At 44.5% G+C, this 18,459-nt stretch overlaps 1 protein-coding gene across 10 annotated transcripts in view; it reads right to left on the bottom strand.

The window, feature by feature from the left end:
- Window positions 1–2,736: 2,736 nt before the first annotated feature.
- The window catches only part of POMGNT2 (protein O-linked mannose N-acetylglucosaminyltransferase 2 (beta 1,4-)), a 31,446-nt gene continuing 15,723 nt past the window's right edge, over window positions 2,737–18,459 (bottom strand). For 8 of the 10 annotated variants that reach the window (XM_071561172.1, XM_071561177.1, XM_071561175.1 and 5 more), the window contains one exon: window positions 2,737–5,040. In XM_071561172.1, the coding sequence (XP_071417273.1) occupies window positions 3,212–4,948 (1,737 nt within the window). In that variant the 5' untranslated portion in view covers window positions 4,949–5,040 and the 3' untranslated portion in view covers window positions 2,737–3,211. Of the gene's footprint in view, window positions 5,041–12,556; window positions 12,772–12,822; window positions 12,930–18,459 lie in introns of those variants that run through there. The other 2 variants (XM_071561180.1, XM_071561179.1) reach the window with 2 other exon arrangements.

Raw genomic sequence — 18,459 nt, 5'->3', positions numbered from 1 at the left:
TCAACTGGGGAAGAAGCTGTTCTGGAAATAGAGTAACTCAGCTCCAGCCCTGCCTTCCTACGCATGTGAGAGATGCAGCCTCAGCCCCTGTGCATAGACAGTCTGCATTCATTATAAGACAAAACTTTATGTGATACCAGGCAAACATTCCTTCTGATCCATTAAGAAATGGCATTGACAGAAACCACTGGGTTTCCTTGAAATATGAAAGCTTGAGATTGAAACGATGTTCATGTGAAGGAAGGAAAACAAACAGCCCATGGGACAGGGGAGGACTGGGAGTGAAAAATGGAACAGGCCTGCAGAGCACCGATGGCAAAGCCATTAGAAGGAAAGAAAATTCAATATGGAAAGATGCCAACACTCCAGAGCAGTTCTTGAGATACTATAAATCAGCATAACACCACTGTGCCCAGTTTATGACAACTACAGGCTGACCTCAGGCTCTCAGTGCTGTGTGCTCTGCCAGAGGAGATATACCTGATAGCAGTGAGGCACAAGCATAGACATTCTTACACTGGGCAGGTACTGGAGGCAAACAGCAACATCACTGTCACAGCTTCAGTGTTCAGCTATCTCAGAGTTTGAAAAGGAAAAATACTTTCATTTTCCTTCCACTTCATAAAGTACTCACAGCACTGATGAGGAAGACAGAATCTGAATGAACATTTTCAAAAACCACATTTGATTATCTTCTGGAAAAAGCGAGTCTCTCTCTGAACACAAGAGACCATTTCACACCAGAGTTAAGAGCACGGAAACCCTCAGATATATGATACTTCATAGCTCTGTAGCCAATTTTGTTGATTAGCGTCATTAGGATATGAGAAGAAAATAGTTAATGTGCTGTAACCAATATGCAAATGTTAGAAAATCTGCAATCATATGGAACTAATTTTAAGTGAAATGGGATGGTCTACAAATTATAGGCAAGGGATTACCACAAAAGGCATAGAGAAAAGCAGGCAGGAAGGCAACGAGCAGACCAATACTCTGTCCAGGATGAACACTGGTTACAAGAACACAGGCAGCTCATACACGCAAAGAAAATTACTTCTGAGAACTGATGCAAGACAAACCCTGACTAAATTTCAGCTGTCTGAAGACTCATTCAATACTGACTTCACAGGGTGCAAACATTACCACCCTTGCAACAGCCAGCAGGATGGCCGCAGGGCTGCCTTTAGTTTGAATGGATAAGGCGATACAAGAGTGCTGAAAAATGCTTCTGTGAGAGGGAGCTCATCAGCCACCAAGGTCCTGGGGAGCCTCAGCTCCTAGAGGCCTTCCTGGACAGTTGCTTTAACTGTTGTCCATCATGGAGTTTCTCTCACCACAGCTCTGATGCAGATGGCATGGAATGTGCAGCCACATGGAGACTTTGGGCCACAGCTTGAAAAATCACTTCGCCAAGAAGCCCATTTTGTCCTAAGAAAACAACAGCAGGAATATTCACGTGCCCCTTTAAAATATCAAGGCAAAAATTATTAGTTGGTAAGGTTACAATGGCAAAGCAAACACAGACTTTGGGACTGATGTTCTGTTTCTTCCCCTCCTTTAAGTCATAAATACATTTGAAAACAAGGGGAGACAATGAAAATGAATAGACAGAAGCAGCACTTTCCTGAAGGTCCAGTGTTGCACTGTGGTGTTTTGCTCATTTTTGAACCCTCTTGTTTCTTGTCTGACTTGTACAGCCATGTTTTTCTCCCCCTCCCTCTAAAACCCGTATTTATAATCCTGCCTTGAGATGCTCATCTATCAGCCCACCACTCAGAAAGCAAGACATTTATCCTACTGTTCAAATGTCCATTCAGATCTTGGGAGGAAGGTGTGGACCAGGAAGAGAGAGAAGAAGAAAGCACTTTTCCTGTTGCTTCAGCTTTGGTGATGAAGAATGGAGGATGCTAACAACTATCAGGGAAACATCTCACACTCCTGCCCCTTTCTTTCTCCCTTCTCCAACAGCTGTACTTGTGACCTGGAGATGGTTTTCAAAGACAGTGTCATTTTGGGTCTCCATCTAAAGCAGATCTGCGCAGGATCAGGTTCCAAGCAGTCAGTATGTTACCTCAGCAATGAAGCCAGATTCTGATCTCAGGGAAAATGAGTTTAAGTCTACAATAAACTACTCCCCTTACTGGATCAACAGAGGTGTGAGTGTCATCAGCCCGAGCCCTGCCATGTGCTCTGTCCAGCCCAATGCCATGGTATCCACCTACCTGTTTCCTGCTTGACTCTGCTTCCTCTCACCAACATCCAGGAAGAGCTGTGCCCAGAAGGCTTTGCCATCACCTGCCTATTCCTTAGCTAAGCATGTACCTGTTGGTAGCTATTCTCAACAGATTATTCTGAACAAACACCAAAAAAAGGATTTTCTTGAGTGCAATCTCACACCCATCATCTCTTCCAAACCATCCTCTTCCTTTCTCACACACCTGTATGTAACTCACAAAATCAGTGAATTACATCTTAAAATCATCAACACACAAAAAGAGCATCTTAAAACACAGTAAATTATTTTATCTATGTCATCCCTTCTCCTCCTATCTCCTACTGCAGCCTTTACAATAGGGCTGCAGTAAAATCTGTTTTTAAATGTGAAGTTGGCATTGCAATCTCATTCTCTTTAACCAAAATATGAAAAATAAAAAGCTACACATACACACATTTTCCCACAACAATCTATCACAGTAACACTTTTGACAAATAATAAAATGAAAAAAAAAAATCAAGGAGGTTTACAGCAGTTTAATGAAGGCTCCAGTACCAAATCTTGAACTCAAAGTTATAGTCAGAGTTATTGAAAAAAATAACTTACGATGAAAAAGCTGATGAGAATTGCCCACTTAGCCATGGAATTAACTGCAGTTTAATGCTGTGCTTAAATACTCACCACACAATAGGAACAAATTTAAATCACGACCAAGGTACACACAATTCACTTCCATTCCATTTTCAATTACATGTCTTCAGCATGTAATTTAACCTCTGAAAGTTACTCTGAAAAACACAGAGGGTTCTTTTTTTTTTTTAAACACTCACTGTAAATAAATACCATTTAAAGAATACACATGGAGTGCAATACAATGGACACTTAGGCATTGGTACAGTCTAGTCCTCTTCAGCCTTCTACAAACTACAAGACAAGAAGTTTTAAACCACAGATGGAGTGGAGAGCAAGTCAGAGCTGTACAGGTAGTTCAGCAGGTTATGTACTACACAAGAGCACATCTGCAAAAGGTCCCAGGAGATTTTTGTTGAAGATGCAGCGTATCCACACCAGGTATATTGTGAAAGGCTTAATGTTTTCTGAGAAGGTGTGATTCTGATGGGACAATATATAAGGCATGTAAGTGTTTTCCCCTTGCTCTTGTATCCACACTTCATATTTCACTTCTCTGACCTTGAGATACCTCAGATTCCAGGGGATCTGCCAGGACACAACCAGTTTAGCTTCACTTGTGCCCTGAACAGAGGCCTGACACTTGGCATCCCTCACTTTGCCAGGGTAGAGGCTACCAGACCATTTCTGCTTCTTGGGTCCAGGCTTAGACTTCACAGTCTGCCTAATTGTGTGGATTAGAGATGGGATGTTCACCTTCGTGTCCTGGTAGGCACGGAACAGCCACTCTGGGTTGCGGCAGCAGAGGTGCCGTGGCACCTCCGTGCTCTTAATGATGCGCTCTTGCTCAGCTTTGTCCAGATGAGCAATCCCGCCCTGATCCCAAGGTCTCTCCGGGTAGGTAACAGTGTCTTCCCTGTCAGTGTTCTGCCAGGCAATGTACTGCAGGTCCATGCCAGGGAGGGTTGCCAGGGTTTTGTAGGGGGTATAGTGTTCAGGGTTGATAGCATACGGAAAGAGCTCCACCACTGTGGCACCTCTTGGCAGGAAGAGCGACATGACTAACTGGGCCCCATGCATGCTGACCAGCATGGACGCATTGCTGATCAACCGGACAATGTCGGCAAAGGAATGCTCCTCCAGAGACACAGAAATGGTTTTCATCTGAAACTCCTGAGCAAGAGCCAGGATAAGTTCTGCCTCATTTAGGATAAGTCTGTTGATTGTTCGACTGAACACCACGATGTACTCCTCACCAGAGCTTTCCTCCAAGCTGATGTTCAGTTTCTGCATCATAAATTTGGTAAACTGCCTGATCTCATTACCAGAAACCAAGATGTTAGCCTTTGGCCCTTGTGGCTGGACAAATCCGTACTGGTACCAGGTGGTGATTTTGGACAGTCCCACATATGATTTGGTAAAGCAGAGGAGCCTGCCCAGGGTTTTAAGCTCCTCCCTGAGGAGCGGCTGCTTGTTACTCAGTAACTTGTAGAGGTCGAAGTGAACACCCTCACTCCACCCTTCCATGAAGAAGAGCCTTGACTCCAGATCTAAATCGGAGAACTGCTGCATGGTGTAATAAATGGGCAGGAGGTCGTCATGAAAGACGTGCATCAGGTTGTCTGGGTTGAACCTGTTGGTGATCAGCGCCACATCAGGCACAAAGACAGGCTTTGGCATAAATTTCAGTGCAGCAGCTGGCAGTTCCACAAAGTTGAAGTACTGGGTGTTGTGATCTTCCACAGAGGAGAGGTCAAGCAGAGCCGGCTGGAACCTCCGGGAGCCCAGGTTGGGCAGCATAACTGAGGAGTTGCTGTGGAAGTAGACGAACTCTTCAGCCTCAGTAGAGTAGCAGAGGGACTCAAAGCGGCAGATGCGGTCGGTGTGCATCCTGCCAGTGCACACCATCCTCGTACCATTCTCCACCAGTGCCTGGAGAGCTGCGTGGTAGTCAATCTGAGCCTCGGAAAGCTCCTGAGACTGGCGTGTGAGGACCAACTCCTCTTCCACCATGGAGGCATGCTCACGCAGTTTGAAGTATTTCCACAGCACAGCAGCGAGGACAGACACAAGCAGGGCATTAAACACAGCTGCTATGTTCATTCTGTAGTTAGATCCTAGCAGGACGACAGGTGGGGAATGCAATGGAGAGGGAACACATCATTAACACTCCCTGACATGGTGAGGGTAAAGACCTGCAGAAAATAAAACAAGAAAGGAACCATTAGAACATCAGGTTTACAGCTCCACCATAAATCACATATTATGGACTACTCAAGAGAGTTGAGACTTTTTTCAGTAATTCTTCCTCCTTCCAGGGAAGGAGGGGGAAAAAGGAAAAAAGTGCCAAAGTTCTACCCAAAACCATAAAAAAACCTCCAAAGCAAACAGAACAGGAAGCTGCACTACAGAAGGCTTCCTCTCTCACTTTCATTTCTACACTTTTGGAGAAGAAAATGTAAGAGTTTAAGGATGAGATCTACAAAGATCTGACAGAAAAAATAGTATGTTCTCTGCAGCTTGAGCTCAGCTGCTTTTTGCAGACCACTCCCACAGTGCGAGGAGCGAGCACTGCCATCACTGGGTCACTTACAGAGGGCTTGGGAGACCAAGCTCCTCCTCCCCTTGATCCATCACAGGTTTTTTGTACAGCTGCAAATACTCAACAGTGCCTCTCACCTTTACTGTGCAGATAACAACAGTACAAGGAGTATTGCCAAGTATAGATTTCACTACACTCCAGTGTGGAATGTGAACTAATGAACATCACATTCAATTTAATTTTACTGGGGGGTGAGGGGAGGACTTGCAGGTCTATGGACTGCCCTGTGGGAGACTCCAGAGTCACTCAGGCATTTCGTTAGCTGCAGTCGAGGATCAAAGCCTAGGAACTGCCATCATCTTCCAGCAGAAATACTGGCATGGGAGAGAGCAGAGCTCTGCTCTTTATGTGAGGAACTGATATGTCATTAAAGTCAGCAAACCTTCATTTAGTGAGAGTCTGACTTGCACCAGCACAGCCAACTCCTATACAAATGATAATCTAATATATTTGAAGGGTTTCAGTGTTGGCGTTTCGCCATCCCAACCTGAGAACCTTTTCTGTGCTGCTCCAAGGCCTCCCTGTAATTTCTTTGCTAGAGAGATCCTGCCACTGTTTTCTTTCTATGCAGAAACACTTCTGGCTTGTATCAGAGTATTGATTATCTTTTCAACCGTGAACTTCAGCTGAGGTATTGATTCACCTATAGTATTTATGGGCTCCAATTTTCATTATGCATCAAGATTCACTGCTAGTCAGGCTGTAAATAATTGCACCTATGATTCATGGGGAACTTCAGGAAGGGAAATTTCTGATTGGTATATACCCCATTAGGCTGTTTCTAACTGCCATTTTTAAAGGTAGCAATTTTAAACTTCCTTTGATGTAAGTTTGCAGAGAGTGATTTCAGCCACAGAAAAGAAAATGGGAAGGGACTCAGAGTGGTCATCTAATTACAAGGAAAGATCAGTTCTCCATAAACCACTCCCCAAAGATGCTTCTCCATCTCTTTCTTAGTACTCATTCATCTCTTCGGCTAGTCTCTATTGATAAAGGCATAGAAGGACTGTGGTAAACTCTTTCCTAACACTTTGCCTTTGTTTCAACCACAGCAATTTAAACCTGGTCTTGTCCCAAGGACCACAGATACCCTGCAGAGACAATGACAGCTGTCACATCACATTTCAGTCTGTCCTTCCTCCTCTGTTAACAGAGGATGACTGCTGCTCCTGATGGCTTTGCAACTTGTTTACCATGGTTGTTCCATGGGCAGCCTTGAATGGAAACACACTTGGGACACTGGTACGTTACTCAGGCTCTGCTAATGCATTGAAACCAGTAAGTTATTTGGTTGGTACCAGACCTTCAAAGCTTCATTTTACTTCTTCACTGTCTTTGAAAGACGTCTAATGATATTATCCAACTCTCTACATAACCTCTCCACTACAAACCTCTCATCTTATGTGCACAGCTTTAAATGACTTCAGCAGCATCACCACAGAAAGGACTGAGCCTCAGCAGCCACATGCAAAGCCTGCTACTCAGTACAGGAAGGAGACCTTTAACAAGCAAGTCCCCTGCTGCAAGGACATACTTCAAATAAAGGCCAGTCCATGGCCATTGTGAAAGTTAAAACTACTGAGGGTCAGAAAAACAAAGCACCTACAAGTTCAGTGGAGTCAATGCAAGTTGCAAGAACTTGGCAGAGGGAGAAAAACCACATGGCCTCTATTATTCCATTACAGCGAGATGAGTGTGTACATGTGGGTGTTTCAAAGGCATCAGATGCCCACAGTCCATAAAAGCATGACTGATACCACCTGCATTTCACAAGCATTTCAGTGGTGGAGAGCTCTGTCGACCATTACAAAACCCCCCGAGTCAAACGGGCCTTCCTGAAAACATCCTGTTCTAATGTTTCCCCCCAACTGATTTGTTCTCTCCCCTCCAGACCCAAGGGAAGGGCATAAGAGGCACTTCAGAGATGCAGCCTGATGGATGTGACCAATGTTCAGAGGTTAGCAATTTTCATTTCAGATTCTGCTACAGTCATACCCACTAAATGGCTACAAATGAACAACTCAGCTTTTAATAAAAATCATTTGCAAGGCCCTCTTCCACCTCTTTCCTCATTGCAGCTCTTTCACTTCCCTCCACCTAGCTGAAGTGATGGTATGTGCTTTACCCAATGTGTCAAGGTTCTGTTCCTCATTGCCAGTTCCTAAATGCTGGTTCACACTGCTTGGCTGAAAGCTGCTCTTGATGGAAGTGTGCCAGGGGATGTGGACAGGAAAGGGTGTCACAGGCAGACAGGAGAGGAGAATTTCACAGGTACTCAGGGAACTGTCTTAATTCTTTGCCTGTTTTCCCACATTTTATAATTCACCTTTTTTTCAATCTGACACTTTCAGTGAAAACAGACTTTCAAGAACTAAAATTTTTGATCCTTCAGGGAATGACAGAACATAAATAGTAACAATCAATCCCACTGTTTGCTTTTACATACCCAGGAGAGGCTGCACCAAGGGGGTAAAGGCAAGCACTCTCCATGTCCCCTCATTCCACAGTCCCCCAAGCTTAGATCAGCCATTAAGCATTGTCAGCAGCAGTCCTGGGATGGGAAACTTTCCCAGGGGACAGCAGGTAACTCTGAAACAGGTAAGAGCATTTAGTCTTCCACATGAAGAGAGCTGCTCCACAATAAAAGAAACTTTCATTACTAAATCTCCCTGACAAAATAGGTCTAGATCTGCCACTCCCCTCCCATGGTGTCATTGAAGAACATCTTAAGAACTGGAAAGCACTTGCAGAAGTGGCAGGCCAGACACACTGCTACTCTCTGTAAGAGCCCAGTGCTCTGTGCTGTTTCTTTCTACATATAGGCCAGCATCTAGGCCACTCACACCCCCAGCTGCCCACAGACTACCTCCTCCCCATCTTACCACACTCATCCACCCTCTTGCTTCCCAGTGACACTGGGATAGCCACGTGAGCAATATGCCCCAGTTACCAAGGAAATTGCATGGACTGACTTTTTTTACTCCCTGATTTCAAATGCTGAAGCACCATCCTTCAGCACCAGGAGACATGACAGCTGGTAGACTAGAGCCTAGCCAGAAGAGACGTGCATGTAAAAGCTGCATGGAGCTTCTCGCTGCCCAGCTGGCAGAGGGCAATGACGCCCCATGGGAGGGGATGGGACGTGCCCTTGGACACTCCCGAGAGGAGTGGGCTGCAGGGGAGGAGCAGGAGTGAGAGAAGGAGGAAGAAGAGGCAGATTTCACTGGCAGCAATGCTGACAGGACAGTGGGGCAGCAGACTTACAGTCAGAGAGCGGGAGTTCAACAACATCACTGGCATGGGGGTGGCTCACTTTGCAATGGAAATAAGAGCGTGTCCCGAGGCTGGCAGCTCAGACACAACAGATGCCGCTCCAGAGGCTAAGAGCCTGCAGAAGGGACTCTATTCTTTACTCTTTTTCCAAAAGAGTTCACAGGCATGAAGAGCTTACCCCATTTTCTTTCTCCACCTCAGCCCTCACTTAGCTGAAGTGTCACAGTTGCATTCTCTCAGCCCAGTTACTGCCTCCCTAACTAGCACTGACTGCTGGAGAGCAGGTACAGCCTTCAGGAACACGCACGTGCTGTGTTCAGCAGGCACCTCTGGCACAGACCTCCTGCATCTTGCAGGTCCCAGTACTGACACAAGTTTGGACACAGTAGCACCTTCCGCCTATTACCTGCTGGTCATCTGATGTTTCAAATATCCCCAGGAAATAGGAATGTGACAAGAAGTAGATATGGAGACACAGTTTATCTCTTTTTAACATGTCTAGGAGAGCAGAGTGGGTGGTATGAGAGAGGAATTTCTACTAACAGGCAGTTGGCATAAAGGACTGTTTGGATTCATCTAAGAGATGAATTCTGTTGTTCTTTTTTTAATGGTGAAGCTACAGTAGGATGAATCATTGAAGCTATTAATATGATGGACAGTGTTCCAAATCTCTTCTCCATTTAAAAATTACAGTCTAGGTAAGAAATAGGGGAAAAGCTACAAAGCTCATAAAATAAAAAAAAAACCAACTACAAAAAAGACATAAACATACACTATTAAGATCCCCAAAGGAAAAAACCCCAAGAGCTTGAGCAGGAAGAACAAGGGTGATGACAGTGAACAGCCTGCCTAAAGAAGGATCACCTAGTCCTGCAAGTATTAACAAAATGAAAAGTCCTGGTTTTGTCTACTTAGGTCTTGACAAGCTTTTGTTATCAATTGCCCAAGCATTTTCAAGCCAATGTTCAGTTTTCCAGAGCTAAAGTAGGCTAAAAAACTTCACAAAATGGGGGAAAGAAAGGCATGAAGGACATACATTTTCAGAGAACATCATCACTCTGTGCAGAGAGAAATGCCTCCTCTCAGAGGCCAGCTTGGGTTTGGCCCAGCTGACCAGCTCCCACGCACAGCCTGCCAGCTGTGGCAGCAGAGTCCAAAAAGAACTGTCTCCACTGTTCCCAGAAACACAGCAGTACTGGCAGTGGACTGGGGCTATCTTTGCCACAGAACAGGGAAGGAGTTGGGCCAGAGCTGCACGGGCAGGGACCCTGACCCTTCTTTCTATGGCAACACAGTGGGAGGGGTGGGAGCAAATAGTCCATTCTCCAGGATATTTTCCCCTTCATCAAGCACTCCGTATTCCCAGATCCACCTCTTGCTAGACTGGCTTTCCAGGACCAGTACAGAAAAAGAAAAGCACGCAAACATGGCATTTCACACTTCCCCTGCAAAATGTCTTCTGTTCTTTCTCCCATATCTGATGCAACAGGCTTAGCTAAGGATGCAGTGTATGTAACACATGCAGTTTTAAATACCTACTTCATTCATACTCAAAGCAGAAGTTGCTAGAAGGCAACTTTCCCAATTGGAAGGAGGGGGAGTTAGGATTCAGCAGCCAAGAATTCGCTTTTATTCTCATCTCTGTCACAGATTCCCACAGAACTACAAGCAAGTCAATCCCCACAGTCCCAAAAGCTATCATCTTATTCACTGTATTTATTTAACAAGATACATATATCTTTCACAGTACATAGCACATTAAAGAAAGGATGGTACGCTGAATGATTGATATACTGGAACATTTTCTTTGTAAAAAGCAGCCAAGTATAGAAGTGCTGACTTTTTAAACAGGAAAAGAGCAGATTCATGAACACAGCAAACCCAGTAGTTAAAGATAAAAATATCATTAATGAAGCCTGATACAAAGAGGAGATATGAAAAATATCTTGACTACATGGTCTCAAGTAGAATTTAAAAAACAGAGCTGTATTTGGAAAAACACCCCCAAATATTACAACATATTAAAAAAACTGTCTTACAAAAACCTTACCTAACAGTTGTGATCAACATTAGGTCTATCTTCAGTTTTTATGGTTTAGTGTGACGAATAGAAAGCAAAACTAAATTTTTCTATATGAGACTGCAACCAAGGAGACTGAGGATCTGTGCAATGATCCCTACTGCAACCATACCTTCAATATGAACAGGAGAATACTGGTGGCTATAGGACACCTACCACCTGCACTTATGGATAGAAAAATCTAAGTTTTCTTCCATTTAATTTCAGAGTCAGTGACAGCTGGGACAGGAGAAGATCCAACCAGATTTTCATGTTGACGAGCAGCCATCAATTTAATATTTGTTGATACTGCTGTCTTGTTCTACAAAACAGCAGGTTATAAACAAACACTAAGCAGTCAAAGCATAGAAGTAAGCCACAAAACTAAGCTTTTAAGGTCCACATTTCCAAGTTCTCTCCTCCACTCATAATGACATGAAGTATGAAATCCTTTCCCCAAACAAAAGCGAACGTAATCTCTAAAATATTTCCCTAAGAAAGATGCATTTCTGATAAACAAGCTTGATGCAAGAGATGTAAGAAAAATGAGCTAAAAAAGGTTTTAAAAAAGGTATTTTTCTTAGCCCTCAAGTCCTCACATTTTGACAGTCCCAAGCCTAAAGATGAAAGCCCAAGTTACACAACATAACCATGGCGAGACAAAAGGGAAAGCTTAACAGAGTTCATTCCAGCCGATCTTTGCTCATCCGAGAATCCCACTGAAACCTATCAGGTTATATTGGCATTAACAGCCCTGTCATATGAGTAAAAAAACCTCTCATTTTGCCTGGTCTCTCGTGTGTAGTCTGTAAGCAAGATACCTTTGTCAGAAAAAAAGGTGTCAGGGAGCAGCAGGTTTGTCTTACTTCAGTGGTCTGCCTAAAGTAAAGACAGAGCCAGGGTGGCTGAAGAGAAAATTTACTAAGGCTGCAAAAGTTAATTTAAAAGAGTATGATGCAAAATCCCAAAGTACTGCCAAAATGAGCTTCAGCCACTCCAACTATGCCTCTGGGCTTTAGCTGCCATTTGTTATTCGCTGTATTTTATCTACCCTTTCTTTCTCTATTTTCCAACCGGTAGAGAACCTGTGTTATTTGGATACTGGAACTGATGTTAAGAAGCATTTACAGCCTGAGCTCTCCCTGCTTCCCATCAGCACGGTGCCCGAGACTGCTCTTGTGTGCTGCAAATTCTAAGCAGGAGCCAAAATTGTTGGGAGCACATCACAGCCAATAAGAACAGTGAAAATCCCTCCTTGGTTACCAAAAGCTCTACATTAGTATGTTTTTAGGGGAGGGTAAAAAAAAAAAGTAATCCCAGAGCAGCAACTGTCCAGTAAAAAATACATTTCTGAAAACCCACAGAATTTAGTCCAGATCAAAGATGTTTTCCCCCTGAGATTTTTGTTTGAAAATCATAAAGCAAACCACTAGAAAAAGAAAGATGGACTACAAAGACCTGAGGTTACTGATGAACTACTGCCTCCCTTCCCACATGTGCACAGACACAGAGGAGAGATTCAGTGTGAAGTTAAGGGGAGGAGGGAGCAAGGAGAGACCATCAAAGGCATGCTAGCCTCCCCCAACCCGAAATACAAACACTGCAGCCAGGACTGCCAGCAAACTGAATTCCGAACCGTATGTGATCAGCACAGCAAACAGAGCACAGTTACAATGACACCCAGCAAAGAAATGCAGTAATTCAGAGCATCTGCAACCTTTCTAGTCTTGGAAGTACCATCGCTGGTAGATCCGTGTTCCAGCACATGCACGCATACCTGGTGTTGCTAAATGACAGGAAATGCTATCCGGTGCCTCTCTTTCACAGGAGAAAGAAAAAAGAAGACACCTTAAAGCTATGCTTTGCAGGGGAACGAACACTCTCCAGTCCTCTTCTTTCATCACCACCACAAAGAAAAAATATCCTCTCTCTGAGCTCTCGGCACCGTAACCCGTGCACCATCCGCAGCCCGAGCCACCTTTCTCCCCCAGGTCTGAGCATGCTCTGTCTGCCGGCAGTGTCCTATCGCTCCAGCTGGCTCACCTCAATTTGTTAGCCTCCCAGAGGTCAGCCTTGCATGCAGGATGATTTGCTGCAGTATTCCTGCAAATCCCCAACGGGCGGCCACACTGAAACAAACACCGCCGTGCTGCTTCACAGAGCTGAGCGTGCCTGGGGAGACAGGCGGCGAACTGGGCTGAGGGGGACACCCACGCGTTGTAGAAATCCTGCTTTTGAGTATCATTAGTGCCACTGCTACTCCAAACACGGCACACAAAAGAAGAAAACAATAGGAGAGAAAGAGAAAAAAATGTCCCTTGCCAGAGGACGTGAAAGCTTTTCGTCATGCTTTCTAACAATTCCCTTGGCACTAGGGAAGCAATTTCCCAGCTGTGATGGTCAGCAAAGGGCTTGGTATTGAACAGGGCTGTGACTGCCCTCCTTCAGAGATCCAGGGAACAGTATTTTCAAAATAAAGTTACCTTTTATGGTGGAAACAAGCAATTCTTAAACACAAAGGCACAGAAATTATCCAGGAGCTTATAAAAAGTCTCACTGTGCACAAGCTGAAGGTCATGGAGGTGAAAGTGTCTCGCACCAACTATCTCAGCAGAGTTTGAACCTGTGGGGTCTGAGCAGCTTGTTGAAGATGACAAACCAGACAGGACTGACTGGGAACATTTCCAGTCATAATCCCGCAATGGAATCTACATGTGGATCATAACCCAGCTTTGCCCACAGCACTCGCCAAAGGCTCGTGGCAGGAAGTCACATCACTGAACACAGGAGTGAAATCCCAGCCCTGCAGGGACATACTTGCAAACAGATCACAAGAAAACATGCAAGGCTCTCTGTAAATATGTTGGCTGTATATTTACAGGACACATCTTGTTGACTATCTGTGAGGATTGTTCCCTTTAAGTGAGACCCAACAGATGAAAATAAGATGGATGAAAAAGAGGAAAAGTTCTCTGACACCTCTTCCCACCTACTCAAGGTGGACTTTGAACTACAGCATGAGCCTATGGCTGTCCTGAGAGGATCTCAGAGGGCAGTCACAGCTGCCTGGGAGTAACAAATAATTAAAAAGGAGCAAATAGGAGACAGCCCACGCAGTGTCCCCAGCCTGTTCTGTCAGGACTAAGGAAATTCAGAGACACACTTCTCTTTTTAGCTCATCTCATTGTCCTCTTGTCCCTCTGGATACAAAGGTGCTGCCTCACGTGAAACAAGTCAGATGTCTTTCCTCTGAATTTTGAAAGTCGAGGAGTGGAATTAGATTTGTAGCTGACTTCACTTGAGCAAAGACATCTTGACTTTGTGTTTTCCACACTTCAGAAAGCTCCACTGCTGCTAACGGGAGACTTTCCACTGACTCCACAGACCTTTGGCTCCAGTTAGTGACTTTAACAGTGGTACCCCTGATAACCAGGACACATCATGTCTGGTGTGTCTGCTCCTTATATGAGACAAGATTTTATTGTAATGGAGAAGAAAGGACACGATATACAGACTGGTCCTCTATTTATTAATGAGCTTTTTCTCCACCCATGGAATGAGTGAAATGCATAGATTTCACAGGTACAATTTATCATATCACATAGATTTGGATAATTTAATCCCAGTCCTGAAGAGGGTCCTGGACACATCAAATAAATCAGTGACTGAAATAATAACTGTCCATTACTACTGCACCATAAGGCACTAAGCGTGGCAGTCCCAAGCTCTTCACAGTCAGCACCTACTGCAAGTCGGTGAGGTTTGAATAGGAGGTCTTGGCTCAGAACTAAGGGTTTGATAAATATTTAACATCCCTCATAAAGTTCCAGCCTTCAAAAACAGCAACACAAAAGTAACAGAGTTCATGTTTTAGAACTCCTAAAAAGCAGTACAAGCACAAACACATAAAGCTAGCAAAGAAGTCTGAATAGATCCCTTTTGGTTTAGAGCTGACAAAGAGCAGGTAAATCATTATTTACTGAATCTTTGCCTTGCACATATATGTTGCAGGGGTGCCTGAATCACTCTGAGTCACAGCATTTATTATTTATAGTCCCAGAAGGACGTTCTATAAGAAATTGTTCTTCCTGCAGAGCTTTTGAACCAAAAGTGCATCTCAGTTTGAGAGCACAAAAAAAAATTCATGGTTGAACTAACAAAAAAGTCTTTGTACTGAAAAATACAAAAGGAGACAAAGGAAGCATTTGGTTTCTGGACACCAAGACTGGGACTCCACAGACAGAGGATGACATTTTGATTCTGCAGAAGCTAACAGAAACTCACGTCCAGAGGACCAGGACTTCAGCCCAGTATTGAAAATTCCTAAGCAAGAATATACTTTGACTGGAAAAAAGGCATTTTTTAGAGAGTATGTCAATGGCCAAACTCCACATTGCTCAACTGTATTAAGCATGATATACTCCCAGGCTTAAGAGATGTAGGGCACAAGTTTTATAAAAATCTTAGGTTTACAAAGGCGTAAGTATGATGAAACACATTTTACACACACCTACTTAAGTGACATTTCAACTACAACCTGAAATTCACAGATATTTATTCTTCTCCACAGATATGTGCATATTTTATACATATAAAATACATGCTTGCTATCTGATTTTGTCATATGCTAAACTATTCACTCTAGTAACACCTCCATCCCCATTAGAAACCAATCCAGCAGCACTGCAGGGACATCCCAGTCTGCTCCTGCAGTTGAATGCAATGTGTGTGCAGAGGGATGGTATGGGAGTCACCTGCTTGTTCCCAAGACAGGACACGGCTTCAGTAGCTGTTCTGACTCAAGCCAGGTGTCACTTGAGCTATTTTAAGTTCCCTTTTTGTCATCAGTAATGACAGGTCAGCAGGGTGACAGAGATAAACAAATTCCCTCTCCTACAGCTTTGCCAACCGCAGACCTGCAAATGTAATTAGTGCCAATGTGTCTATAAAGGAATCTGAGATAATTCATGCTCCTAAGAGCAGCTTGGTAAGTAAATGATGTTCACCTAGGCTGACATGAGAAACCAAGGGTAAGATGTTGCCTGTGAGATCCCTGGGTATGACTAATGGACTCACCCTGCTGCTTCCCACAGACATTATCTGTTAACTATTTTTGCCCAAGCAGCAGATCATCTGCCCTCTCTCAAATAATACTTTAAAATGAAGCCTTTATCACCAAAATTCCACCTGAACAAACACATCTCCCATTTAACAGAGGAAAAGACTGAAACTGTCAAAGGGATCTGGGTAGGATGCACCACACCAGAAGCCACAAATATGGCAACAGCTGCCTAGAAAAATCCACCAACTATCAAACCCTCTTGTGTACTTCAAGGTTATAGAATCATAGAATCATAGAATCGATTGGGTTGGAAAAGACCTCCAAGATCATCGAGTCCAACCCTTGGTCCAACTCTAGTCCATTTACTAGATCATGGCACTCAGTCCAATCTGCGTTTAAAAATCTCTAGGGATGGTGAATCCACCACCTCTCTGGGCAGCCCATTCCAATGCCTGATTACTCTCTCTGGAAAGAATTTTTTTCTGATACCCAACTTAAATTTCCCCTGGCAGAGCTTAAGCCTGTGCCCCCTTGTCCTATTGCTGAGTGCCTGGGAGAAGAGACCAGCCCCCACCTGGCCAGAACTTCCCTTCAGGTAGTTCTAGACAGTGATGAGGTCACCTCTGAGCCTCCTCTTCTCCAGGCTAAACAACCCCAGCTCCCTCAGCCTCTCCTCATAGGGCTTGTGCTCCAGTCCCTTCACCAGCCTTGTTGCTCTTCTCTGGACTCGCTCCAGCACCTCAATATCCTTTCTGAACTGAGGGGCCCAGAACTGAACACAGTACTCAAGGTGTGGCCTCACCAACACAGAGCACAGGGGAAGGATCACTTCCCTGGTCCTGCTGGCCACGCTATTTTTGATACAGGACAGGATCCCATTGGCCTTCTTGGCCACCTGGGCACACTGTTGGCTCATGTTGAGCTTCCTGTCAATTAGTACTTCAAGGTCCCTTTCTGCCTGGCTGCTCTCCAGCCACTCTGTGCCCAGCCTGTAGCACTGCAGGGGGTTGTTGTGGCCAAAGTGCAGGACCCAGCACTTGGCCTTATTGAACTTCATCCCACTGGAATCAGCCCATCTCTCAAGTCTATCCGGATCCCTCTGCAGAGCCCTCCTGCCTTCCAGTAGGTTGACACTCCCTCCCAGCTTGGTGTCATCAGCAAATCTGCTGATGATGGACTCAATCCCCTCATCTAAATCATCAATAAAGATGTTAAACAGGACTGCACCCAACACAGACCCCTGGGGAACACCACTAGTGACCGGCCGCCAGCTGGATGCAGCTCCATTCACCAGCACCATGAGCTCCAAGGCTGAAGACAGGAGCCAGGCCACCATGACCACAGGGGACAGTGTAAACATGATACAGGACAGAGAAGAGTAAGTTATCAGCTCTGTCACTGTGTCTCTGAAAAGCTGCTCAAAGAGCAGCCATAAGCCTGACATGCTCTGCTCCCACCACACCTTCCTCTCATCTTCTATTCCCACCACAGTTGCCATGCAAAGGGCCCTGGGGCCTCCTGCATGTCTGGGGAACCTCTCCATGGCCACAACTTAGCCTGAAGTCCTGCCAGCATGGACTTGTCCTGAGAAGGTTAGAAGAAAAGAAGAGAGCCCTTTTTTCCTGTCTATTGAGAAAAACAGTGTAGTCAAAACCAGCAAGTCTCATAGATGTCTTAGGAAATTAAAGTGTTTGTATCACAGCAAAATACAGCTGTCAAAAGCAAAACACCCTTGAAGGTGAACATTGCAGGGGTGCCAAGGTATGCAAAACAAGAGACAAAACAGAAACAAAAAACTTGCATTTTAGAACTGTCAGGCACTTAGATCTATGGAGTGAAGAGATAACAACTGTGTGAAAGATTCAGAAGGATAGGGCTTAAGACGTCCAGGAATTTCACTGCCTCCTCTGGATAATGGAACCTATTTGCAAGTGGGCTGAAGTTGTTCCAGAACTGATGAGAATATCTCATTCACAAGCAGGATTAGAGCAGGACTTCAAGGATCAGAGTCCAGGACCTCGATGAGCTTCGTGGGCCCCCTCCAACTCAGAATATTCCATGATTCTATGATAGGATGCTGATGCTGCCTTTGCCCTAACTTTCGACTGTGCACAGAGACTTCATGCTTTTCCTGAAAACCTTGGAGAACCAAAACTTACAAACCAAAGTCCTAGTGCTTCATGGAAAGAATTCTACAAGGAAGCAGCAGCATCATCTATAATTTTGATCAAAACAGAAGTTTTGATCCAAGCTGGAGTGTGTGCTTCAATTAGCCAGTCTCTGACAAATGCCCAGAGGTAGACAGAGCAGCAGCATGACAGCAATATAGTTCAGACCAAGCTAAAGGAGAACCTAAATCAAATCAGGGGAAATACAAAGGTTTACTGCCATTTTTAGTCCCACAATTAGAAACAGATTGTTTTACCTCCAACACCCTCTTCAGCCACACTTGTATACCACATCCTCACATTCTAAAGTGACGCAGCGAGCATACAGCCCAACCCTATTCACATGACAGTAGGGTAATATGAACAACTGACAGGAGCACAGTATCACAGGATACCCCACTCTAGTGTAACCACTTAGACTGATGCACAGGAAGCACAAAAACCCATGTT

Source organism: Pithys albifrons, chromosome 7 (assembly GCF_047495875.1).
Source record: "Pithys albifrons albifrons isolate INPA30051 chromosome 7, PitAlb_v1, whole genome shotgun sequence".
NCBI lineage: Eukaryota > Metazoa > Chordata > Aves > Passeriformes > Thamnophilidae > Pithys > Pithys albifrons.
This window is presented reverse-complemented; position numbering and strand designations above follow the sequence as displayed.